General features: G+C 38.9%; 2 protein-coding genes and 2 long non-coding RNA genes across 4 annotated transcripts; 2 read left to right on the forward strand and 2 right to left on the reverse strand.

The window, feature by feature from the left end:
• Nucleotides 1-286: 286 nt before the first annotated feature.
• Nucleotides 287-4851, forward strand: LOC145651263 (uncharacterized). Its single transcript, XR_014117104.1, has 4 exons — nt 287-991; nt 1699-1722; nt 2279-2312; nt 4133-4851. It is a non-coding gene; the product is annotated as an uncharacterized LOC145651263 (long non-coding RNA).
• A 7254-nt stretch (nt 4852-12105) lies between these two features.
• Nucleotides 12106-20697, reverse strand: LOC118242388 (uncharacterized). The gene is made up of 4 exons (XR_004776810.2): nt 20267-20697; nt 19281-19581; nt 18725-18775; nt 12106-15402 (listed from the first exon to the last, which is right to left on the reverse strand). It is a non-coding gene; the product is annotated as an uncharacterized LOC118242388 (long non-coding RNA).
• Nucleotides 20698-22340: 1643 nt separating this feature from the next.
• Nucleotides 22341-24134, forward strand: LOC118242387 (uncharacterized). Its single transcript, XM_035533216.2, has 2 exons — nt 22341-22877; nt 23118-24134. The coding sequence occupies exons 1-2, from the start codon at nt 22694-22696 to the stop codon at nt 23561-23563; spliced, it is 630 nt and encodes a 209-aa protein (XP_035389109.1). The 5' UTR covers nt 22341-22693; the 3' UTR covers nt 23564-24134.
• A 106-nt stretch (nt 24135-24240) lies between these two features.
• Nucleotides 24241-27267, reverse strand: LOC145651393 (uncharacterized). Its single transcript, XM_081698243.1, has 3 exons — nt 27156-27267; nt 26596-26647; nt 24241-24916 (listed from the first exon to the last, which is right to left on the reverse strand). The coding sequence occupies exons 2-3, from the start codon at nt 26603-26605 to the stop codon at nt 24432-24434; spliced, it is 495 nt and encodes a 164-aa protein (XP_081554369.1). The 5' UTR covers nt 26606-26647; nt 27156-27267; the 3' UTR covers nt 24241-24431.
• Between the last annotated feature and the right edge of the window lie 223 nt (nt 27268-27490).

Below are 27490 nucleotides of genomic sequence, written 5' to 3' on the forward strand. Positions count from 1 at the left end.
AAATTCAGAAAAATATGTAACCATACTGTGAATTAAATTGGCATGTAAACATCATTACAAATACAAGGACTTCAATACAGATTTATTAAAAACTGGTGCATTATAATCTTTTCAAACTTGGTCTGGTGATAGCCAAGGGCCACAACTCAGTACCCCCTGCCCTGCACACTGGCAACATTTCATTATCGACTACAACTGGCAGTCAAGCTCTATAATAAACTTCTGATAAAAAATTATATGCATGGAGACTAGTTCAGATTCAGGTGGGGACCAGGAACGTTAGGAAGGAAATGCCGAAGAAAGCGTAAAAAATTGCTCGAGAAGTAAATGGGGAAGCTGGGGACTACGCGGGAACATGCGTATATACGCATAGATAGTTCAATCAAGTAAACTCTATGTTGTACTTTGAAATGTTGTAAAAGTGTATGTCTTCATCAAAGCTAGTCAAAAATACGCATGTCTCTTTTTCTCTTTGCTTAGGGAGAATTGGATTGCGGTGAGCAGCGAAATACCGTAAAATCGCGCATATAGTCGCATTTGAATTTAAAACTCGGATAGGTTGACTGCGGTGTTGAAAGCTGCATGAATGTGTGGATAATTATTTTTCCAAATAACCTAACTATGATAGCTAACGTCAGTAGTAATAGCAATTGATTTAGCATTCGCAAACTGACCAATTTTCACCAAAAATATTTGTTTCCACTGGGCTACAGATGTAGGTAAAAAATAGCAATTGTAAAAACGTAAAATATTTAAGAATTTCACTGTCCAGGAATTTGAAATTAGGTATCAAAACAAGGGCGCACACTCATAAGTAAAAGTGAAACTCAACGTAAGAAACTCGAGTTTCACTGCGATAACCCAGTATCACGCCCAGTATTACAGCATCCCACCAATATGCATTACACTTTAGGGTTTTATACTGGTCTCTGTACAGATCTCTTGGTCTCGAAATCTTTGCCCTTTAGAACTCAAGCAAAGCACAAGACAGGTAAATATTCACAAAAATAATGTGTTTATAATGTGATATTATTCTTATTATTGTTTTTATTTATTATTAGTATTTTTATTATTAACCCCGAAATCCTGCTCTATGGAGTATGCTTACTCATTTTGTTTGTCCCTTTTTGTAGGAAAGGTATGTTTTGCTATGATTTGTTGTTGATGGCTTTTTTTGGTGTTTTGAAATGACTCGCAGATCTGATCCTGCTTCGATTCCTGTAGGTGGTCAACGGTTTTACATTATATGCATGAATGCTTCAGTGTTTGGTGCCTTGATAGAAATATTTTCTTTTTAAAGGGGGTAGAGCTGTAGGCAATCAAAATATGCTAAAATCTATCTATCTATCTATCTATCTATCTATCTATCTATCTATCTATCTATCTATCTATCTATCTATCTATCTATCTATCTATCTATCTATCTATCTATCTATCTATCTATCTATCTATCTATCTATCTATATATATTTTGTTTGCAGAGTTGATGAAGCACCTGTGAGAATTTACAAAATGTCAGTTTAAAATGTGAGAAAGTCCTGTAAAAATGAAAGTGAAAGTGAAAACCCTTATAAATTTACATCAGTTGAGGTATTCCCCCACAATCCAGTCAATTGCTGCAAGAGCAAATATAAGAAAATGAATGTGGAAGTACTAATACTCCTATAAATTGGGATCATTTGTTGTTCCTCTTTTCAGAACTGAAGCAAACAAAAGAGACAGGTAAGATCCATGCCGTGTTAATGGTTTATATTTATGTCTGGTTAGATTTCTAACATCACTCCTAATTAATGGGTATTTATTAGATGTCAGTATGTGCCAGACATTGCATGTGGTAGTTTGCTTTTTTTCTCTCTCCACATAGTGATTTTACAATTTGAATAATTCTGTTAATTAATTTTTAGTTTTAAATAACATTTTAATTTAAGTCTATGAAAAGATATAACCTGTTTCATATTCCATTTAGTTTAATATTCAACATGTAGCTACAATTACATTTGAATGGTTATAATGTATTATATACATGAATATATAATTTATTATGCATACTATATTTATAGTAAATGTTACCAAAGATCTTAGTTTCTTCTCATAAAATTTTGCATTGCCTTTGTAAATATATTAAGTATGATTTACAACATGGAAGGAGTTCATTAAGACATGGGCATAGCAACAAATTCAATATTAAGTAATGACAAAGTTTTAAACAAGGAAAAGCTAAACTAAGTTAAATAAAAATGACACTAACGTATACTCCATGGGTTTACCTTCTTTCCAGTTGCTATTTTCCCACATCCCCAAGATGAGCCAAGGTAATGTAACAGAAGTTAAACATGCTTTTTGCTTTTTTATATCCTGTGCTAGAGCTTTGTTGCAAAGACAAAAATACATGAATGATTATTCTACTGGGCTAATATTTTTTAATTTCAATTGAAAATTCAGGACTGTCAGCACTGTAATATTTAGTTTCTTGATTATTATTGATTTATTCTAGTTTTCCAAAGGACCAATATGTGTCCTTAAGCACTGTGTTACCATCCTGTAGCACAGAAGCAGGGTTCTTCTGATAGTGCTGTAATAAGAAGTGACACAGCACCCCCTAGAGTTAGTCTGCACAATTTTGAAAAAAATTGTTCTACACAGAGAAATTTTTAATAATATAAGGAAACAGATTCCAGTACATCAGCTAGTACATCAGAACCACAGATAACAGTTTATGCACAAAAAACAAAAATATATGCATTGCTCAAGGGAGTGGTTAGTACGTCCTGACAGATGCCTGTGAAGTTGGATGTATCACTTCCACTGTGTCAGGCGACGGATGAAGGATCTGAGAGAGGAAACTATTCCAAGCAGCTTTTCGGATTGCTTATTCAATGATCACTGCTTATTCGTACACAACAAGCTCTGTGTGTGGACTCTCTTTCAGGCTCTGACAAAATTCAGCATAAAAGTAGGCATTAATTAACCACAGAAAATGAAACTACGGCATGGAACTAAAATAGACGAGACAGGGAAAAAATGCAAGCTGGGAGGGACAAATCATGATAATTGTAAATGAAAATTCAGCTCTGTATGGTGTTAAATTAACTTATATTTAATATTTAGATTCTGGATGTTTTATTTATTTATTTTTCTACTTTTCCACAGGACCAATAGAAACTCTGTGTGTCCTTAAGCAATGTGTTATCATCATATAGATCAGCAGAAGCAGAAGCACCCCCAAGAGTTATTAATCTGTGCAATTTTGAAAATACCAGTTCTACTCCCATATTAGTTACACACAGTGAAATTCTTAATAATATTCTAAATAATAGTTTAATAATAGTGTGCGCATCGTTACAACAATAGTTTAATAATAGTCTAATAGTCTAAGTTTCATTTTGCTTACTTTAATTTTTACTTATTTTACTTAGCCAGTACATCACAATCACATATAACAGTTTATGCACAAAATACAAAAGAAAATGTGCATTGCTCAAGGGAGTGCTCACAGACAGATCAAAGATACACACAAAGTACCAGTACATCCTACCTGATGCCTGTGAGAGTGAATGTATCACTTCCAATGGGTCAGGTGACAACTCTGTTACAACTCTACCCTGTCCCTCCCCTTCTGTTTGCTTTATCTTGTGTCAGTCCTGCCATGCCTTTTTTCTTGCTCGGCCCCACCTTTGATTTTTTTGTTGTTGGTTCCGGTTGCCTTTCTGTCTTGCCATGTGCTATTTTTTTTCCTTAGCCCCACCCTGGTTTACTCCCCCTTGAGCATTGTTTCCAGCTGATTGTAATTACCCTCATTTAATCTTGTGTATATATATACACCTCCATTCCTTGTCAACCGTGAAGTAATTGTTTTGCTGTCTGCATGGTCCAGTGTTGGTCTTGCCTGGTTTCTGATGTTGCTTAAATACTGAAGAGCTAAGGATTTTTGGGTACACTGTGCCCTAGACACAAGTTTGGAAGCAACATTAAAGAGGCTTTAAAACCTTTGCTTTTGCAACCTGCTTTATCTATCTCGTCATTACAAACATTCAGCCACACACCTGCTACCACAGTAGAAAGTCTCTAAAATGATCTTACAGAAAACTATATTCCCAAATTATTTACCTTTTTGTCTTCTCTTTAAATGCAGATCGTGATGTGAAATGTCTTGCTGCGAATGTTAACCCCGAGGGCAATCCTGAGGATGTGATCGATTACTATGACAGGCCAGGAGGTGCATATGCTGAAGGACCGTATGCCAATGCAGACACATGTGCATATGCCTTTACTGACAAACCAGGACAACGCATCCCAAAAGCTGGAGCCATAGCTGAAGCTGGAGTAGGACGAGCTGGAGCAGAGTGGAGCATCTTTGAAGCTGAAGCCAAAGGGCCAAATGCTTCTGCAGCTGCTCAGGCTAATGTCCTGGGAGTGAATGCCATGGCTCGGGCTGAGGTTGGAAGTGCATCAGCTTCAGCTGGTCCACTTAAAGTGACCGCTGGTCTGGGAGTGGACACAGGTGTAAGAGCTGGTGCTGATGGAGTAGAAGTTAAGTTCCTGGGTACTGGTATTAAAGTTGGTGAAACTGGTGTTGGGGTTTCAGTGCTTGGTAATGAAGTAAGTTGTGCAGTAATGTAACTAAAGAACAAAATCTTATCAGAACTCTGTTTTTCTTGTGAAAAGGTTTGAAATCAATCAAGCAGTGAATTTGAAGTGGATGAAAGCAATGAATAAGATTTGAAAGGGATGGATTTCTCTATGAATAATTCTCATTATATTTAACATTTAACAACTGCTTTAAAATGGTCTTCCTTTGCCTTGTAATAAAATGATTAAAAAAATGAAATAAAAGAACAAAACATTTACATGAAAAAATGAGTGCCGTATTAAGTTTGTCTTTTGCTTTTGTCCAGAACCACATTAGGCAGCTGCTCCCTACGGCTTGAAGTCATTTAATTGTAAAAATATTAAAATAATGTTAAATATCTGCCTTCCTGTTACAATGAAATGACTTCTGGGTGCACTGAAAATTGCTTTACACACACGCGGCATACATACACACACACAAGTGAAGTTAAACTCTCTGTTTACACACCAGTAAATGAATGTGCATGTGTACATATACGCAAGTGTAAGTTATCATACGCAAATGTAAGTAACAGATTATTTATGTGAAAATGTTTCATATTTATGCGCAAGTGTTTCATAGGTATGCAGAAGCGTTTCATAGATATGTGCAAGTGGCGTGCGTGTGTGCAAGTTTAATGAATTAATGGGCATTTCTTCATTGTCAGTAGGTGTTTGACCTTGCATGTGGTTTGCTTTTTTCTCTCTCCACATACATTAACTAGAATACTGTAGAAATACAGGGATCACTGCTGATGCCTAGAAGTACAAAATAGTTAAGGTCATTCATGTCAGATGAGGTGTTAATACTCAGTGTGGAGGAGGTATGGGCTGTGAATGACAGTGGCTGTAGTAGTCCTGAGGTGTTAAGAGCATTTTTAGAGAAGGGCATTCTAACAAATATATGTTGGTTACAGGATCCCATATTAGTTATTTTGAGAGGTAAGGTTTTCCAAAAAAAAAAACCAACATCTCTGTGCACATTACAAAATGTTTATATGACATGAAATGTTTTAATTCAATAGTGAAAATGTATAGAACCTAAAGTGACATTCTCTGAGGTTATACCATGCTGGAAAGCTTATGCATGTTAAATCTTCCCTAGATTGTCCCCATTCTTTTCTAAGCTCCATGTTATAAAGAACATTCAAATATAGCAGACAAGACAACAAGGTGCTTATTTACATATATTATTAAATTTCCACTCTGGGATATGTGTCAAGTTGCTGTCATAACTTGGGGACTGACTGAAGCAAAACTGCTGCTGATTGTAAGGGTTGATAATGAGGTGGTTTGCATGAACCATTAATGAATTTTTGTGAGCAGTAACAGGGTGGAATATGAGGCTCATTCACTTGTACAAATGGTTAAGAATATTGTCATTTATAAAGAGAAAATTGAATGTTGAAAATTGAATCAAATCATTTGGGGGCCCTACACCATTTCCTATTATTTATGCACATGCACTTTCACTCTGGAATTTGATGTTTTTTAGATGTGAAGAATCTAAAACCTAAAGCAAGCAGGAAATTCTCCACAAGGTGTAGTGTCACAGGGGTACTTTGCATCAATGACATTGTGCATCCTTTTGTTAATGAGATCCCTGGTAAGGCTGTCTGAACATCTAAGCGATCTGAACTGATAGAAAACAGTTCATCAGCAATTCACAACTTGCCCTTATGCTCATGTGTCCCACCCACATTTATGTACCCATTCACAAACTTTTGATTTAATAAGACTAAATATCAAACTGAAACTAATTAAATGCCATGTCTTGAAGTCTTGATTGAAATATGTTTAAAGAAACTGGTACCAGTTATTTTACCACCTTGGAGGTTGTGCAGCATGCTATTGGATACATCAGCAAGTATATAAATCATGCTAATATTTCCAAGTGCTTCAACCTATGAGCAATACAAAAGCCAAAAAACATGGGCTTAAACTGACGCACATCAACAGGGCAGCAAAGCACAGATATGCATGGAAAATATAACACAGAGGATAACAGCAAAACAGGATAATAAAGTGAAACAGAGGACTAATATTACGAAGATGCCGCCCTCTTGTGGTTGGTGCAGGGTACTGCTGGGAGCTAGTGTAATATTTTATTAAATCTGATTGAAATAAACCTGCCTATAACCAGTAAGCATACTAAGCATGTACTGTGCATAAATGTCTACAGGATGACTATATTGATTTATGTTTCTGCACCAAATTATGATTCTTACATCAGCACAATGCAGAAGGAACTTTTTTCTTCTCCTCAGCTATCTAGATTTGCTGCTCTTGAGTCCATTGGAAATGTGCTTTCTAGTTCTACACTAAGTATTGGAACCCATTTGAGACAAAATCCATGGTGTGTTCTGAGATGACATAATAACTGATGTTTTAGGTTTATTGGTTTCCTTGAACATAAGGAGATAAAGATTTCATTTACAGGATGGCTCTGATCCTTGGTGGCACTGGTTCCGCTTGAGATCACCTGATGCAGTGTAAAGAGCTTCAGTGTGGGGATCTGCCCCAATGTTCTGTGCTGTGTGAACAACTCCATCCAGCGCTTTGTAGTCATAACCGCGTACCACACCAGTTACCACATCGGCCTTTTAGAGTTATTCTTGAGTTATTCTTGAGTTTAAATACACCCTCTGCTGACAAGGCTTGATTTACTTTCCCTCTAGTGAGTAGGGAAGGAACTGCAGCTGCAGCTGATTTTTAAATGCAGAGCACAACAGAGCTGAGCGAGTGCAGTTAGCAGAGTAGCCTTTGTTAATGGAGTATACTAATCTGCCAGGCTGACAGCAACATCTGTGCACTTCATAGGAATCTAACATAAAAGCTTGAGGAAGAGATTTACATTCTTTGCTTGTGCCATTTCAGTAAGTGATTAGTGGAGATAGTATTACTCAATGCAAATTCTTCTTTGGAGTGACTTGTGAGTGTTTCGACATTTTATTTTTGGTTTTTAGTAGGATGTAACTATGGTGAACTTCTGTGGGGGAGGTAAAATGCACCACAATATGTAACCTGTGTTTATAGGCCCTGGGTGTGCTATATCTGGAGGTGTGTGTGTGTGCGCCAACCAGACTGTTTTCTAACGCATGCCAGAGCTGTCTGAGGAAGAATCCGATGAGGTGAAACGAACCAAAATCTATTTAAAAAACTTTCCAATTTTATCCTTAGAAATGCACACATATATAACTCTGGCAGCATCAAAGCAAAGGGCTGCAGGAACAAGCCATGGGAACAGACATTTTTTTAAACAGAAACTGATACACATGTGACGAATGACAGGACAAGTCACAAATAGCAGCACAGTCCAACACCAGGACAATAACCATGTATTGATAATTTCTCATCATTACAATGACTGATCTCTTAAAAAGATGCTCCTCAGGAGCACTTAGCTATTATACAGAATCCTCTGAGACTCTGAGATGCACCTGCAGAAGCAACTATTATTCGAGATATTGTGTATTTTTACATGTTTTTGCAAGAATGCAATTAAGAAAGAAAGCAAGAAATTTAAAAAAAATGAAAGAAAGAATGAAAACACAAACTATGTATAACCGCTTATTTTTTCATAGATTTAAAAAAAGTGATTAATGATGTTAACCAGTAGTAAAGTCACCCTATTTTGTGAAGTTGAACATTTTTTCATGCAATTCCAGTTCAGTGTCAGTTCTGTTTCCTGGACACTATTCTCAGATAGGCATCAAACCCAAAACAATGTGCACTAGCATGTGGTGCATTATGATTTTTTCCTTGCTAGAAGAGTTTATAAATCCATAAATGCATGCCTTTCATACTTAGCACTTCATGTCCATAGCTCATTGTGGAATTTAGTGTTGCTGGATTTGAGGATTAAGCATAAATTATATACAGATTAGATTAACTATCTTGCTGAACATTGTGGATATATTACCAATTAAAACTAAATTGGCCTTTTCATATATCTTAGTCAGTTAAACTCAAGGTAAGAGGAAATATATTGCAATAAGTTGACATTTTCCAAACTTTGTTTTTGTTGTTGTCTGTGACAGTTCTCTATGTGATACTGTTTGGTTTTTGCATTGCCACACCCCCCTTTTTAGCTCATTACACCTGCGCTTTATTACTCCTCTTATTGGTGTATGTTTTTAAACCCTTGTGTTTGCTCTAGAGCTTGTTGGTTGTTGTCCTGGCGTTGGACTGTGCTGCGACTTGTGACTTGTCCTGTCATTCATCACATGTGTATCAGTTTCTGTTTGAAAAAATGTCTGTTTCCATGGCTTGTTCCTGCATCCCTTTGCTTTGATGCTCCCAGAGTTATATATGTGTGAATTTGTAAGGAAAGTTTTTAAAATAGATTTTGGTTCGTTTCACCTCATCGGATTCTTCCCCAGACAGCTCTGGCATGCGTTAGAAAACAGTCTGGTTGGCGCACACACACACACCTCCAGATATAGCACACCCAGGGCCTATAAACACAGGTTACATATTGTGGTGCATTTTACCTCCCCCACAGAAGTTCACCATAGTTACATCCTACTAAAAACCAAAAATAAAATGTCGAAACACTCACAAGTCACTCCAAAGAAGAATTTGCATTGAGTAATACTATCTCCACTAATCACTTACTGAAATGGCACAAGCAAAGAATGTAAATCTCTTCCTCAAGCTTTTATGTTAGATTCCTATGAAGTGCACAGATGTTGCTGTCAGCCTGGCAGATTAGTATACTCCATTAACAAAGGCTGCTCTGCTAACTGCACTCGCTCAACTCTGTTGTGCCCTGCATTTAAAAATCAGCTGCAGCTGCAGTTCCTTCCCTACTCACTAGAGGGAAAGCAAATCAAGCCTTGTCAGCAGAGGGTGTATTTAAACTCAAGAATAACTCAAGAATAACTCTAAAAGGCTGGTGTGGTAACTGGTGTGGTATGCTGTTATGACTACAAAGCACTGGATGGAGTTGTTCACACAGCACAGAACATTGGGGCAGATCCCCACACCGCTCTTTACACTGCATCAGGTGATCTCAAGCGGAACCAGTGCCACCTAGGATCAGAGCCATCCTGTAAATGAAATCTTTATCTCCTTATGTTCAAGGAAACCAATAAACCTAAAACATCAGTTATTATGTCATCTCAGAACACACCGTGGATTTTGTCTCAAATGGGTTCCAATACTTAGTGTAGAACTAGAAAGCACATTTCCAATGGACTCAAGAGCAGCAAATCTGGACAGCTGAGGAGAAGAAAAAAGTTCCTTCTGCATTGTGCTGATGTAAGAATCATAATTTGGTGCAGACAACATAAATCAATATAGTCATCCTGTAGACATTTATGCACAGTACATGCTTAGTATGCTTACTGGTTATAGGCAGGTTTATTTCAATCAGATTTAATAAAATATTACACTAGCTCCCAGCAGTACCCCCCACCAACCACTAGAGGGATATCTTCGTAATATTAGTCCTCTGTTTCACTTTATTATCCTGTTTTGCTGTTATCCTCTGTGTTATATTTTCCATGCATATCTGTGCTTTGCTGCCCTGTTGATGTGCGTCAGTTTAAGCACATTTATTTCTGGCTTTTGTATTGCTCATAGGTTGAAGCACTTGGAAATATTAGCATGATTTATATACTTCCTGATGTATCCAATTGCATGCTGCACACACCTCCAAGGTGGTAAAATAACTGCTACCAGTTTCTTTAAACATATTTCAATCAAGACTTCAAGACATGACATTTAATTTGTTTCAGTTTGATATTTAGTCTTATTAAATCAAAAGCTTGTGAATGGGTCCATAAATGTGGGTAGGACACATGAGCATAAGGGCAAGTTGTGAATTGCTGATGAACTGTTTTCTATCAGTTCAGATCGCTTAGATGTTCAGACAGCCTTACCAGGGATCTCATTAACAAAAGGATGCACAATGTCATTGATGCAAAGTACCCCTGTGACACTACACCTTGTGGAGAATTTCCTGCTTGCTTTAGGTTTTAGATTCTTCACATCTAAAAAACATCAAATTCCAGAGTGAAAGTGCATGTGCATAAATAACAGGAAATGGTGTAGGGCCCCCAAATGATTTGATTCAATTTTCAACATTCAATTTTCTCTTTATAAATGACAATATTCTTAAGCATTTGTACAAGTGAATGAGCCTCATATTCCACCCTGTTACTGCTCACAAATATTCATTAATGGTTCATGCAAACCACCTCATTACCAACCCTTACAATCAGCAGCAGTTTTGCTTCAGTCAGTCCCCAAGTTATGACAGCAACTTGACACATATCCCAGAGTGGAAATTTAATAATATATGTAAATAAGCACCTTGTTGTCTTGTCTGCTATATTTGAATGTTCTTTATAACATGGAGCTTAGAAAAGAATGGGGACAATCTAAGGAAGATTTAACACGCATAAGCTTTCCAGCATGGTATAACCTCAGAGAATGTCACTTTAGGTTCTATAAATTTTCACTATTGAATTAAAACATTTCATGTCATATAAACATTTTGTAATGTGCACAGAGATGTTGTTTGTTTGTTTTTGAAAACCTTACCTCTCAAAATAACTAATATGGGATCCTGTAACCAACATATATTTGTTAGAATGCCCTTCTCTAAAAATGCTCTTAACACCTCAGGACTACTACAGCCACTGTCATTCACAGCCCATACCTCCTCCACACTGAGTATTAACACCTCATCTGACATGAATGACCTTAACTATTTTGCACTTCTAGGCATCAGCAGTGATCCCTGTATTTCTACAGTATTCTAGATAATGGGTTTATTGGACATTCATTTATTGGAAATTATTCATTCACTTATATAACACATTATAACCATTCAAATGTAGATGTAGTTAAGATACTACTGGAAATAGTGTGAAAATATGAAACTTATAAAAGAAAGGTTATATCTTTTCATAGATTTACATAACAATCTAATTTAAAACTAAAAATTAAACACAATTATTCAAATTGAACAATCAATATGTGGAGAGAGAAAAAAAGCAAACCACATGCAAAGTCAAACACAAACTAACAAAGAAGAAATGCCCATTAATCTAACCAGACATTAACATTAACCACAGACGCTGCATGGGACTTACCTGTTTCTTCTGTATGTTTCTGTTCTGAATAAAGGTACAACAAATTATCTAAATTTATATGGGAAAGAGTATTTTCATTTTCATTTTTACATATGACTTAAATATGACTGCCTCACTGGAATGTAGGCTGAATTCTTCTGTGTAGGGGGAATGTAGGAGGAATTTCTGTATGTATGGGCAAGTGGTGTTCAGATCAGTTCAGATCTCTAGCTGGTCAATGGTCAAAGCTCCATTCATACCTCTAGTACTTTGAACCTCATTTACAGGTCAGCTTGAAATATTAAGCTTCAAGTCTCATGGAAGACAAGCATCGAGACTATTCTCTGTCCTGGCTCCTAGATGATGGAACTAACCTCCGCTTGCTGTCCGGACAGCAGAGTTTCAGTTTCAAGTTTCAAAGTTTTATTTGTCACATACATAGTCATACGTGGTATAACTCGCAATGAAATGCTTTTGTGACTGCTCTGTCCAAGCTGAAGGGATACAGGGATACAGGGATACAGGGATACATACAGTATATGTATAATATAATATGTATATGTATATATGTGTATATACAAAATGTACAATTACCAGTTGCAATTTACAATTTACAGTTATTGCAGTCCTTCATGCTGTTATTGACATCATATGCAGTGCACAGAGTGGTCCCCACAGTTCATCAGTTGCCCTGATTCAGGGCCCGAATGGCCTGCGGGAAGAAGCTCCTCTTCAGTCTTTCTGTGTTGGTCTTCCTTGCAGTCTTCAAATGCGGACTGAAAACCCATCTATTTGTGGAATATTGAAATGACCACTGATCCTGCTCCTATGTTGACTAAATGAAACTCAAGTACTTATTGTAGCGTATTGTTTATTGCACTGATGTTGATTAACTGATTTTGGGCAGTGGTAGCTCAGTGGTCAATGTACACAAATAGTAATCAGAAGCTTGCAAGTACAAGCCCCACTACTGTGAAATTGCTCTGTTGTGCACCTGAGCAAGGCCCTTCACCCTTAATTGCTCGAGTTGTATTCGGACATAATTGTAAGTTTCCGTGGATGAAAGTGTCATTGTAACATGTGCATGGACTGAAGACCCATCTATTCGTGGAATATTTAAATGACAACTGACCCTGCTCTTGTATTGACTAACTAAATTTATACTTATTGTTTATTACACTTATCATTGTTTAAGATAGACCTTATGTATTTTGTACTTCTAGGCATCAGCAGTAACCTGTATTTCTGTATTTCTACAGTATTCTAGATCATTGGTATATTGGACTCTAAATGACAAAGCACCTTTGTAAGTCGCTCTGGATAAGAGCATCTGCTAAATGCAGTAAATGTAAATGAGTTGTTTGGGTATCCAAGGGACCTTTTAGATTTTTTTTGTTGTTACTGAAAATCTTACCTCTCAAAAGAACTAATACAGAAACCTATGTCACAATTAGTCCCTCCAAGCTTCCGTATTCCATGTTTTCCCTGTCTTGCGTATTTTAGTTCCATGCCACAGTTTCGTTTTCTCCGCCCCTCGTTTGATTACTTACACCTGTCCCTTGTTTCTACCTTGTTAAGTTCATGTTTTTAAACCCTGTCATGTGCCCTGTGTCTGGGCTGTTCATTGTTTCTTTAATTCTGTGCATTTATGTGTATGTTTTTGAAGGCCTGTGTATGCATGTATTTAAGTTTGTACTCCATGCCTTTGTGTTTATCGTAGCCCAAGTGTTTCTTAGCCTTTGTTATAGCCTGCTTCCCCTGTTTGCCTTTGTGTGTTTTGTTTGTTTGATCATGTATCCCCGTAATCTCCGTACTGGCTCTATGACCCTGGACTGCTACAACGACTCTGATTTTGGATTTGCTCCTAATAAATCTCCTCTTCTCCACACATGCGTCTGCCTCCTCACCGCTCACCGTTACAGAATGAACAGCCTAACAAGGATGCAGCGAGAGAGCGAGACTCTGGCAGCTGATTGTTCCGCTGGGACGAAACTCCAGCTGTTTCTACGTAGTCCAAGTTCGTTAAGTCTCTGCGCCACCAAACCAGAGATAGCAAATCCCCTGATGCTGCGGGTACACGGGCATCTCGTTGTTCCCGGAAAAAGCAGGAACCTGTTTATTTTGATGACGATGAGATCTCAGGTAAGCGTCAAGAGTCTGCCCGTCTTGACCAACGCTGCAGGGGGGAGCGGCCTGCAGCGCAAGACGTGAGTAGGCAGAGTGAAGGCACAGAACCTGTCTAACGTCACTAAGTGGGTGCTCAAGTGCAAATGCGATCTCTCCGTAGTTCATATGCACCTTGAGAACTGTCGAGAAGATTCTGTATCTGTGTGTTCCTGCAGGGTCACCCCACCAATGCCTGTGGTAGTCTCGCAAGCCACCCAGTCTGTTCCCGTACCCGGCGTGAGAGATGCCACCCGTCCTGATCCAGTTCCCGTTCCCGGTGTGAGATGCCGCCCGTTCTGTCACCAGGTCTGTTCGTGTAGCTGTGCCTCCGGACCCGCCACCACTGGACGCCGCAGCCACACCTCCAGACCCGTCAGCTCCTGTTCCTGGAGTGGAAGAAGCCACTCCACGAGCCCTCGTGCCAAGCCTGTCCCCGTGCCTTGTGCTGTGTACGAGGGGAGAAACTGTGGCAGATGCAGGTGGATGAATCCATCATCTTGTGGACAATGGCCTATCTGACTTATCAACCCCACTTTGTGTGGCTGCAGGGCTGTTTCAGACACAGCCATGTGCAGCATGAGGGCTCCTCAGGGGACTGTATTAGCACCATTCCTGTACAACATTTACACCTCTGACTTCAGATACAACTCTGCCAGCTGCAGAAATTCTCTGATGACACGGCCATTGTGAGGTATATCAGGAATGGGCTGGAGGCTGAATACAGGAAGCTGGTGTCTGACTTTATCAACTGGTGTGAACTGAAGCAACTGCAGCTCAACATCAGTAAGACGAGTGAGATGGTGGTGAACGTTAGGAAACTAAGTCCTCCCCTGTCACTGGCTACCATCGATGGAGTTGATGTGGAAGTGGTTTGTACTTACAGCACCTGCGTGTGCCCTTAGACGACCACCTGGACTGGAGTTCTAATACCTGTGCAGTGTTCAAGAAAGGGCAGAGCCATCTATACTTTCAGAGGAGACTGAGGTCCTTTCTATGGGGGCCGTATAGGGTGAAATCAGTGAAACCCTTGCACATATCTATGAAACAAGTATGCATACCACTTTAAATTTACTGCTTGATTGATTTCAAACCTTTTCACAAGAAAAAAAGAGTTCTGATAAGATTTTGTTTTTCAGTTACATTATTGCACTTACTTCACTTCCAAGCACTGAAACCCCAACACCAGTATCACCAACTTTAATACCAGTACCCAAGAACTTAACTTCTGCTCCCACAAGCCCAACTCTTACACCTGTGTCCACTCCCAGACCAGCGATCAGTCTAAGTGGACCAGCTGATGCACTTGCAACCTCAGCCCTCAGCCCAAGCCATGGCACTCGCTTCCAGGACATTAGCCTGAGCAGCTGTAGAAGCGTTTGGCCCTTTGGCTTCAGCTTCAAAGATGCTCCACGCTGCTCCAGCTCGTCATATTCCAGCTTCAGCTACGGCTCCAGCTTTTGGGATGCGTTGTCCTGGTTTGTCAGTAAAGGCATATGCATATGTGTCTGCGTTGGCATACAGTCCTTCAGCATATGCACCTCCTGGCCTGTCATAGTAATCGATCACATCAAGAATGCCCTCAGGGTTAAGATGTGCACCAATATTCACAGTTCTCTATGTGACAATTCTCTATGTGATACTGTTTGGTTTTTGCATTGCCACACCCCCCTTTTTAGCTCATTACACCTGCGCTTTATTACTCCTCTTATTGGTGTATGTTTTTAAACCCTTGTGTTTGCTCTAGAGCTTGTTGGTTGTTGTCCTGGCGTTGGACTGTGCTGCAACTTGTGACTTATCCTGTCATTCATCACATGTGTATCAGTTTCTGTTTGAAAAAATGTCTGTTTCCATGGCTTGTTCCTGCATCCCTTTGCTTTGATGCTCCCAGAGTTATATATGTGTACATTTCTAAGGAAAGTTTTTAAAATAGATTTTGGTTCGTTTCACCTCATCGGATTCTTCCCCAGACAGCTCTTGCATGCGCTAGAAAACAGTCTGGTTGGCACATACACACACACCTCCAGATATAGCACACCCAGGGCCTATAAACACAGGTTACATATTGTGGTGCCTTTTAACTCCCCACAGAAGTTCACCATAGTTACATCCTACTAAAAACCAAAAATAAAATGTCGAAACACTCCCAAGTCACTCCGAATAAGAATTTGTATTGAGTAATACTATCTCCACTAATCACATATTGAAATGGCACAAGCAAAGAACGCAAATCTCTTCCTTAAGCTTTGATGTTAGATTCCTACAAAGTGCACAGATGTTGCTGTCAGCCTGGCAGATTAGTATACTCCATTAACAAAGGCTACTCTGCTAACTGCACTCGCTCAGCTCTGTTGTGCCCTGCATTTAAAAATCAGCTGCAGCTGCAGTTCCTTCCCTACTCACTAGAGGGATAGCAAATCAAGCCTTGTCAGCAGAGGGTGTATTTAAACTCAAGAATAACTCAAGAATAACTCTAAAAGGCCGGTGTGGTAACTGGTGTGGTATGCTGTTATGACTACAAAGCACTGGATGGAATTGTTCACACAGCACAGAACATTGGGGCAGATCCCCACACTGAAGCTCTTTACACTGCATCAGGTGATCTCAAGCGGAACCAGTGCCACCAAGGATCAGAGCCATCCTTTAAATGAAATCTTTATCTCCTTATGTTCAAGGAAACCAATAAACCTAAAACATCAGTTATTATGTCATCTCAGAACACACCGTGGATTTTGTCTCAAATGGGTTCCAATACTTAGTGTAGAACTAGAAAGCACATTTCCAATGGACTCAAGAGCAACAAATCTGGACAGCTGAGGAGAAGAAAAAAGTTCCTTCTGCATTGTGCTGATCTAAGAATCATAATTTAGTGCAGACAACATAAATCAATATAGTCATCCTGTATACATTTATGCACAGTACATGCTTAGTATGCTTACTGGTTATAGGCAGGTTTATTTCAATCAGATTTAATAAAATATTACACTAGCTCCCAGCAGTACCCCGCACCAACCACAAGAGGGCGGCATCTTCGTAATATCAGTCCTCTGTTTCACTTTATTATCCTGTTTTGCTGTTATCCTCTGTGTTATATTTTCCATGCATATGTATGCTTTGCTGCCCTGTTGATGTGCGTCAGTTTAAGCCCATTTTTTTGGCTTTTGTATTGCTCATAGGTTGAAGCGCTTGGAAATATTAGCATGATTTATATACTTATATAAATAAGCACCTTGTTGTCTTGTCTGCTATATTTGAATGTTCTTTATAACATGGAGCTTAGAAAAGAATGGGGACAATCTAGGGAAGATTTAACACGCATAAGCTTTCCAGCATGGTATAACCTCAGAGAATGTCACTTTAGGTTCTATAAATTTTCACTATTGAATTAAAACATTTCATGTCATATAAACATTTTGTAATGTGCACAGAGATGTTGGTTTTTGGTTTTTTTTTTGAAAACCTTACCTCTCAAAATAACTAATATGGAATCCTCTAACCAACATATATTTGTTAGAATAAGTATAGAATAGGTTAAGATGTGCACCAATATTCACTTCCAGACCAGCTGAGAGTAGACCAGCTGAAATTGTTGCACTTCCAATCCCATCTTGAAAGATGCTACACTTTGCTCCAACTCGTCCTAATCTAACCTCAGCTATGGCTCCAGCTTTTGGGACACGTTGTCCTGGTTTGTAGTTGAGCCATATTTATATTTGCATGCACCAGCATAGTGATTATCACTGCCTGTGTTTTCTGGTCTGTCATACTTATCAATCACATCAAGAACTCCCATTAAAATGCCATCATTTTAGAGCCTTTCTACTGTGGTAGCGGGGACATAGCTGAGTGTTGTCTGTGGCGTGAACAGATTACCCAGGTACACCAGCATCTCATTAAAACTGGTAATACCTGTGTGTGGTTAATGACAACCCACTTATATGCTGAATTTTGTCAGTAGGTTGTCAGAGCCTGTAAAATTATCTTAAACTACTTTTTAGAATATTATTAAGAATTTCCCCGTGTGTAACTAATAAGTAACTAATAAGAACTGCTATTTTCAAAATTGCACATATTCATAACTCTTGGGGGTGCTGTGTCACTTATACCAGCACAATCAAGCAGAGGAACCCTTCTGCTGATGTATATGATGATAACACATTGCTTAAGGACACACAGAGCTTCCATTGGTCCTTTGGAAAAGTAGAAAAATAAATAAAACATCCAGAATCTAAATATTAAATATAAGTTCATTTAAAACCATTCAGAGCTGAATTTTCATTTACAATTGTCACGATATGTCCCTCCCAGCTTCCATCTTTTCTCTGTCTCGTGTATTTTAGTTCCATGCCGTAGTTTCATTTTCTACGCCCCTCGTTTGATTGCTCACCCTGTATGAGTCCCTGTGTTTGGGCTGTTCATTGTGTTTGTTTGAATGGATTTATATGGTTGCGTGTATATGTTTGGCTGTGTTAGAAAGCCCGTCTGTTTTTCGAAGCCTGCGTTTGTTTGCCCGTGTGTTATCTTAACTGTTTGTTTTTCCTTACCTCCATGTGTTATTTACTAGTTTCTGTTGTAGCCTGCTTCCCCTGTTTGCCTTCGTGTACTTGTGTTTTTGCTTCATCGTGTATCCCCGTAATCTCTGTGTTGGTTCTTTGACCCTGGACTAACTCTACGACTTTGGATATACCCTTAATAAATCTCACTCTTCTCCGCACAGGTGTCCGCCTCGTTACCGCTCACCGTTACAACAGTTATGCTTAAATATTAGCCCAATTCATAGAAACATCATTCATGCAGTTTTTCTCTTTGCAACACAGCTCTAGTACAAAATAAACGAAAGTAAAAGGCAAGTTCGACTTCTGTTACCTTACCTTGGCTCATCTTGAGGATGGAGGAAAATACCTACTGGCAAGAGAGTAAACCTGCGGAGTATACGACAGTGCTGCTTTCTCATTTTGTTATTTAAATTTGTTTAGTATTTCCTTGTTTAAAACATTGCTATTGCATTTTATTGAATTTGTTGCTATACCCATGTCTTAACTAAGCCCTCACATAGTGCAACCATGCTGTAAGTCATACTTAATATATTTACAAATGCAGTGCAAAATATGAGAAAAAAAAAACATTTTAAAAATGTGGTAGGCATAATAAATTATTAATTCACTTCTATAACACATTATAACCATTCAAATGTAGATGTAGTTAAGACACTACTGGAAATATGAAACTTATAAAAGAAAGGTTATATCTTTTCATAGATTTACATTACAATCTAATTTAAAACTAAAACATAATTATTCAAATTGTACAATCAGCATGTGGAGAGAGAAAAAGGCAAACCACATGCAAAGTGAAACACATACTGATAAAGAAGAAATGCCCATTAATCTAACCAGACATTAACATAAACCAATGAATTGGTCTTACCTGTCTCTTCTGTATATTTCTGTATGTTTCTGAATAGAAGTACAGCAAATGATCTGTGAGTAACTGACAAAGCACTTTTGTAAGTCGCTCTGGATAGGACCATTTTTAAAATGCCCGAAATGTAAGTACTTACTTACATTTACATTTCGGGCATTAAACTTCCTGAACTTATCTTCCTATGCCGGGAGTCACTTTTGAAACTACTCTGTTCCCTGAGGCTGCTGCGCCAGCCCCCAATACGGCTCCCTTGTCTGCTTCTGTATCCTCTGTTCCTGTTTTGCCTGTTTCTTCTGCTTCAGTTCTGAAAAGAGGAACAACAAATGATCCCAATTTATAGGAGTATTAGTACTTCCACATTCATTTTCTTATATTTGCTCTTGCAGCAATTGACTGGATTGTGGGGGAATACCTCAACTGATGTAAATTTATAGGGGTTTTCACTTTCACTTTCATTTTTACAGGACTTTCTCACATTTTAAACTGACATTTTGTAAATTCTCACAGGTGCTTCATCAACTCTGCAAACTATATATATATATATATATATATATATATATATATATAGATAGATAGATAGATAGATAGATAGATAGATAGATAGATAGATAGATAGATAGATAGATAGATAGATAGATAGATAGATTTTAGCATATTTTGATTGCCTACAGCTCTACCCCCTTTTAAAAGAAAATATTTCTATCAAGGCAGCAAGCACTGAAGCATTAATGCATATAATGTAAAACCGTTGACCACCTACAGGAATCGAAGCAGGATCAGATCTACGAGTCATTTCAAAACATCAAAAAAAGCCATCAACAACAAATCATAGCAAAACATACCTTTCCTACAAAAAGGGACAAACAAAATGAGTAAGCATACTCCATAGAGCAGGATTTCGGGGTTAATAATAAAAATACTAATAATAAATAAAAACAATAATAAGAATAATATCACATTATAAACACATTATTTTTGTGAATATTTACCTGTCTTGTGCTTTGCTTGAGTTCTAAAGGGCAAAGATTTCGAGACCAAGAGATCTGTACAGAGACCAGTATAAAGCCCTAAAGTGTAATGCATATTGGTGGGATGCTGTAATACTGGGCGTGATACTGGGTTATCGCAGTGAAACTCGAGTTTCTTACGTTGAGTTTCACTTTTACTTATGAGTGTGCGCCCTTGTTTTGATACCTAATTTCAAATTCCTGGACAGTGAAATTCTTAAATATTTTACGTTTTTACAATTGCTATTTTTTACCTACATCTGTAGCCCAGTGGAAACAAATATTTTTGGTGAAAATTGGTCAGTTTGCGAATGCTAAATCAATTGCTATTACTACTGACGTTAGCTATCATAGTTAGGTTATTTGGAAAAATAATTATCCACACATTCATGCAGCTTTCAACACCGCAGTCAACCTATCCGAGTTTTAAATTCAAATGCGACTATATGCACGATTTTACGGTATTTCGCTGCTCACCGCAATCCAATTCTCCCTAAACAAAGAGAAAAAGAGACATGCGTATTTTTGACTAGCTTTGATGAAGACATACACTTTTACAACATTTCAAAGTACAACATAGAGTTTACTTGATTGAACTATCTATGCGTATATACGCATGTTCCCGCGTAGTCCCCAGCTTCCCCATTTACTTCTCGAGCAATTTTTTACGCTTTCTTCGGCATTTCCTTCCTAACGTTCCTGGTCCCCATCTGAATCTGAACTAGTCTCCATGCATATAATTTTTTATCAGAAGTTTATTATAGAGCTTGACTGCCAGTTGTAGTCGATAATGAAATGTTGCCAGTGTGCAGGGCAGGGGGTACTGAGTTGTGGCCCTTGGCTATCACCAGACCAAGTTTGAAAAGATTATAATGCACCAGTTTTTAATAAATCTGTATTGAAGTCCTTGTATTTGTAATGATGTTTACATGCCAATTTAATTCACAGTATGGTTACATATTTTTCTGAATTTTCCCATAATGTCTGGACAGTTCCACTACCACATATGCGTTGGAACCCTTGGCTATCAGCAGAGTAATTTTGGACAGATTTCTCTGTACCATTTCTTCATGAATCCATATTAAAATACTAATGATGTTAAAGGGACTTGGAGACAGTTTGGTTATTTATCAGAAATTTTCCATAATGCCAAAACAATTGCACTAACACATACGAGTAGGACCCCTTGGCTATCACTATTATGACCAGATTCTATTGTACTATATATGCATAAATCCATGTTAGTCATACCACCTTTGGGCAAATTAATATATTCATATCATATATGTTGATTTTGGTTAGCTGTTTCTCAGATTTTTTCTCATAATGCCAAAACAGTTCCACTGGAGGAATTCAAATACAACAGAAGATCATCTTGTATGCCAAGACGTTTATTCTGCAACATTTCGACTGTACTGTCATCTTAACGTGGCATCTGACACCACAGAATGCAGCTAGCCAACTGCTGAGTCAAAATGACTGAAGAAAATGTTACTGGTCTAAGGCAAAACTATTGCAGAGCGTGAGTTACTAGAGGTTTTACTGAGCGATTTCTTCTTGCTTTCATGCACATATCAATGTGTGTGCGTGCTGCGTAAAATTTCAAAGTTTAGGAATCAGAGCCCTTTTGAAAACTACCACCTGATCGCTTTGACCAATTGAGAAGCCCTTCGTTTTTCAACACAGATTGTTTTCTCTGGACATCACGAACCATCCAAGTCCAGTTCAGTAACACAATAGATGATTTAATAATTCAATGCATTACTGACTTCAGAAAGAATATATATTTAACAGTAATCATGTAGGGAAATTATAAGAGACAAGAAAAGTAATGTTTACAATGTCCTCTCTTGCACACTGTCACGTGTGTGTGTCTGTGGGTGGGTGTGTGTGTGTGTGTGTGTGAAGGAGAGATAAGTACAAATCTAAAAATATGTGTATCCTGATGTATCAACCAAGGGCATAAACTATCTAAAAACTGAATGGGGTTTAATTCTAAATGCTAAGCTCACTGATAGTCAATCCCTAATCATTTTAGGGTTCTGCAGAAAAACAAAAATGTAAATATATTTACCTAACTGTGCTGTAGATTCAGCCTAATAAAACATGTCTTCACATGGAGAATGCTAGGTAGGCTACAACACCTCTTACCCTATGGTAATGAAATAATTTTTCTGTGGTACTGTGTGAGCGTATTTGGCAAAAACATTAGGAATGGAACAAGAGTTAACAGGTTGCGCTCCTTAGTTTCGTTTTCGCCACCCCTCATCTGTTCCTTGATTCCGGTCCGTGTTTTTGTTCTCCCTGCTCCCATGTTCATTCTGTTAATAAACTGCCCCCTGCACGTGTATTCTGCCTCTCGCTTGTTCCAAGTGGAAAAGTTACAGAATAACCGACCTAACTAAGAGAATGCAGCAGGAGGGCTTCGGTCCGTCGCATCGTGTTCCGTCCTCTCCGGTTCAGCAACCCTCACACCACACAACGAGGGACACTGGATTACTCCCTGAGGCAGAGTTGGGTTATATGAAGACTCTGCTCTCCATGCTCAAGGCTGGGAAGCCCCTGGTACTGCCCTCACTTATGGCGACTCCAAGTAAGTATGGTGGGGAGGACAAGTCGATGGGGAGATTCATTACGCAGTGCCGCATCTATCTCCAGTACCTGACCTGCCCTAAACCCCCAGAACTAGTGAAGGTGCTGTTCATAAAGACCTTTCTTCGGGGTAAAGCACTGCCGTGGGCGGAGATAATCTTCCAGCACAGAGCTCAGGAAGCTACAATGGTGGAAGGTTTCTTCCGGCTGTTAACAGGTCCTGTTCCTGTGCCTGGCATAGTGGATGCTGTCGCCATGAATGTTCCAGGCAGGAGAGACACCACCAGTCCAGTTCCGGGCGCTAGAGATGCCGCCCATCCTTGTCCTGGTCCTGTTCCCGGCGCGAGAGAAGCTGCCAGGCCCGATCCAGTTCCAGCCCCCGGCATGAGAAACGCCGCCCGGCTGGATCCAGCCCCCAGTGCGAGAGACGCCACCTGTCCTGACCAAGTTCTGGTCCCGGGCACGAGAGACACTGCCCGTCCGGGTCCTGTTCCCGGCCTAGTGGTGGCCGCCTGTTTCTGTTGCCAGTTTTGTCTGGGTTCCTGTCTATGGCTCCAAGCCTGTTCATGTGAACATAGTGAGACCCGTTACCCTGCCATGTGGCATTGCTACTTCCTTACCTGTCCCAGTGCCTGTATCCGTGCTTGTTATGTACCTTGTTCCTGTTCCTATGTTGGTCGTACTTGATATACTTTCCTCTGTTTTTGCTATTGCTTTTGTCCCTGTTCACACGTCTGTGCCTGCTACCAGCATGTCCCCTCTCCTCTCCTGACTCTACACCCACCTCCTGTTCCAGCTGCATTACTAGTCCTGCCCCTGGTCCTGTCCCTTCCTTGGTTGCTCCTTGTGTTTCCCCGTCTGTTTCCGGTCCTGTCTTGTCTTCCCTGGCTCCTCCCTTTGGCCCTGTCTCTGCATCGTGTAGCCCTCTGCATCATCTCCGTCTAACCTGAACTCCTGTCTGTTCCTGTGTCTAGTCTGGTTCCTGTCCCAGCTACTACTTTGTTGGTTATTTTGGTAAGTTACATTTGTTCTGTCGTGTTTAATTATGCTCGTTGGTTTGCCGTTGCTTTTCCATTTGTTTAGTTTGTGTATCATTTTGCCTCAGTGTTTTCTCCTTGCCCCTGTTATTTTGCCCTCAGTGATTGTGTTTTTCCTCTGTTAATAAACTGCCCCCTGCACAGGCATTCGGCCTCTCGCTTGTTCCAAGTGGAAACGTTACAGTAACTCAGCACTATGAGGCCTTCTTAAGACAGCAGTATTTGTCCCTTCATCTGTCACTGTAGCTGTCCTTTTAGCTGGCTAATGAGGATTTGGACAAATACAAATTTAAGACAGCATTCTTTTTTTTCTATAAGTTGTTTTATTATTTTTTTAAATCATTTTACATGGTTACATGGTAAAAGAAGACCATTTTAAAGCAGTCCTCAAATGTTAGTGGTACTGAGAACTATTCATAATGAAATCAATCCCTTCCAAACACTTCAAATTCCCTGCTTCATTGATTTCAAACGTTTTCACAAGAAAAACAGAGTTCTGATAAGACTTTGTTTTTCAGTTACATTATTGCGCAACTTACTCCACTTCCAAGCACTGAAACTCCAACACCAGTTTCATCAGCTTTAATGCCAGTACCCAATAACTTAACTTCTGCTCCACCAAGCCCAACTCTTACACCTGTGTCCACTCCCAGACCAGCGGTCACTTTAAGCGGACCAGCTGAAGCTGATGCACTTGCTACCTCAGCCCGAGCAATGGCACTCGCTCCCAGGATATTAGCCTGAGCAGTTGCAGAAGCGTTTGGCCCTTTGGCTTCAGCTTCAAAGAAACTCCACGCTGCTCTAGCTCGTCCTACTCCAGCTTCAGCTATAGCTACAGCTTTTGGGATGCGTTTTCCTGGTTTGTCAGTAAAGCCATATGCATATGTGTTTGCGTTGGCATACGCTCCTTCAGCATATGCACCTCCTGGCCTGTCAAAGTAATCGATCACATCAAGAATGCCCGCAGGGTTAACATTCGCAGCAAGACATTTCACATCACGATCTGCAATTAAAGAGAAGTCAAAAAGGTAAATAATTTGGGAATATAGTTTTCTGTAAGATCATTTTAGAAACTTTCTACTGTGGTAGCAGGTGTGTGGCTGAATGTTTGTAAAGACGAGATAGATAAAGCAGGTTGCAAGAGCAAAGGTTTTAAAGCCTCTTTAATGTTGCTTCCATACTCCAGTGTCTAGGGCACAGTGTAACCAAATATCCTTAGCTCTTCAGTGTTTAAGCAACATCAGAAACCAGGCGAGACCAACACTGAACCATGCAGACAGCAAAACAATTACTTCACGGTTGACAAGGAATGGAGGGGTATAAATACACAGGATTAAATGAGGGTAATTACAATCAGATGGAAACAATGCCCAAGGGGGAGTAAACCAGGGCGGGGCTAAGGAAAAAAAAATAGCACATGGCAAGACAGAAAGGTACCAGAGCCAACAACAAAAAAATCAAAGGTGGGGCAGAGTAAGAAAAAAGGCATGGCAGGACTGACACAAGATGAAGCAAACAGAAGGGGAGGGACAGGGTAGAGTTGTGACAGAGTTGTCACCTGACCCATTGGAAGTGATACATTCACTCTCACACGGATCAGGTAGGATGTACTGGTACTTTGTGTGTATCTTTGATCTGTCTGTGAGCACTCCCTTGAGCAATGCACATTTTCTTTTGTATTTTGTGCATAAACTGTTATATGTGATTGTGATGTATTGGCTAAGTAAAATAAGTAAAAATTAAAGTAAGCAAAATTAAACTTAAACTATTAGACTATTATTAAACTATTGTTATAACGGTGAGTGGTAACGACGCGCACACTATTATTAAACTATTATTTAGAATATTATTAAGAATTTCACTGTGTGTAACTAATATGGGAGTAGAACTGGTATTTTCAAAATTGCACAGATTAATAACTCTTGGGGGTGCTTCTGCTTCTGCTGATCTATATGATGATAACACGTTGCTTAAGGACACACAGAGTTTCTATTGGTCTTGTGGAAAAGTAGAAAAATAAATAAATAAAAACATCCAGAATCTAAATATTAAATATAAGTTCATTTAAAACCATACAGAGCTGAATTTTCATTTACAATTATCACGATTTGTCCCTCCCAGCTTCCATCTTTTCCCTGTCTCGTCTATTTTAGTTCCATGCCGTAGTTTCATTTTCTCCACCTCTCGTTTAATTGCTCACCCTCTATGAGTCCCTGTGTTTGGGCTGTTCATTGTGTTTGTTTGAATGGATTTATATGGTTGCGTGTATGTTTGGCTGTGTTAGAAAGCCCGTCTGTTTTTCGAAGCCTGCGTTTGTTTGCCCGTGCGTTATCTTAACTGTTTGTTTTTCCTTACCTCCATGTGTTATTTACTAGTTTCTGTTGTAGCCTGCTTCCCCTGTTTGCCTTCGTGTACTTGTGTTTTTGCTTCATCGTGTATCCCCGTAATCTCTGTGTTGGTTCTTTGACCCTGGACTAACTCTACGACTTTGGATATACCCTTAATAAATCTCACTCTTCTCCGCACAGGTGTCCGCCTCGTTACCACTCACCGTTACAACAGTTATGCTTAAATATTAGCCCAATTCATAGAATCATCATTCAAGCAGTTTTTCTCTTTGCAACACCGCTCTAGTACAAAATAAACGAAAGTAAAAGGCAAGTTCGACTTCTGTTACCTTACCTTGGCTCATCTTGAGAATGGAGGAAAAATACCTACTGGCAAGAGAGTAAACCTGCGGAGTATACGACAGTGCTGATTTCTCATTTTATTATTAAATTTGTTTAGCATTTCCTTGTTTATAACATTGCTATTACATTTTATTGAATTTGTTGCTATACCCATGTCTTAACTAAGCCCTCACATAGTGCAACCATGCTGTAAGTGATACTTAATATATTTACAAATGCAGTGCAAAATATGAGAAAAATAAATCTTTGGTAACACTTTTTAGGTATGCATAATAAATTATTAATTCACTTCTATAACACATTATAACCATTCAAATGTAGATGTAGTTAAGACACTACTGGAAATATGAAACTTATAAAAGAAAGGTTATATCTTTTCATAGATTTACATTACAATCTAATTTAAAACTAAAACATAATTATTCAAATTGTACAATCAGTATGTGGAGAGAGAAAAAGGCAAACCACATGCAAAGTGAAACACATACTGACAAAGAAGAAATGCCCATTAATCTAACCAGACATTAACATAAACCAATGAATTGGTCTTACCTGTCACTTCTGTATATTTCTGTATGTTTCTGAATAGAGGTACAGCAAATGATCTGTGAGTAAATGACAAAGCACTTTTGTAAGTTGCTCTGGATAAGAGCGTTTTCAAAATGCACGAAAGGTAAATGTAAGTAACAGGAAGTTAACTTCCTGTTACTTACATTTACATTTCTGTGCATTGACTTCCTGTTACTTACATTTACCTTTCGTGCATTTTGAAAACGTTCTTACGTCACGAACGTTTTCAAAATGCACAAAATGTAAATGTAAGTAACAGGAAGTTGACTTAATTTCGTGCATTGACTTCCTGTTACTTACATTTACATTTTGTGCAT

Source organism: Electrophorus electricus, chromosome 15 (genome assembly GCF_041902795.1).
Source record: "Electrophorus electricus isolate QZ-2024a chromosome 15, ASM4190279v1, whole genome shotgun sequence".
NCBI classification, from domain to species: Eukaryota; Metazoa; Chordata; class Actinopteri; order Gymnotiformes; family Gymnotidae; genus Electrophorus; species Electrophorus electricus.

Bases quoted from the DNA above. Each gene is read 5' to 3' on its own strand.
- LOC118242387 (XM_035533216.2), top strand. From the start codon at position 22,694: ATGCAGCAGGAGGGCTTCGGTCCGTCGCATCGTGTTCCGTCCTCTCCG. The intron at 22,878-23,117 runs GTAAGTATGGTG...TGCCTGGCATAG, and splicing joins CTCACTTATGGCGACTCCAA to TGGATGCTGTCGCCATGAAT.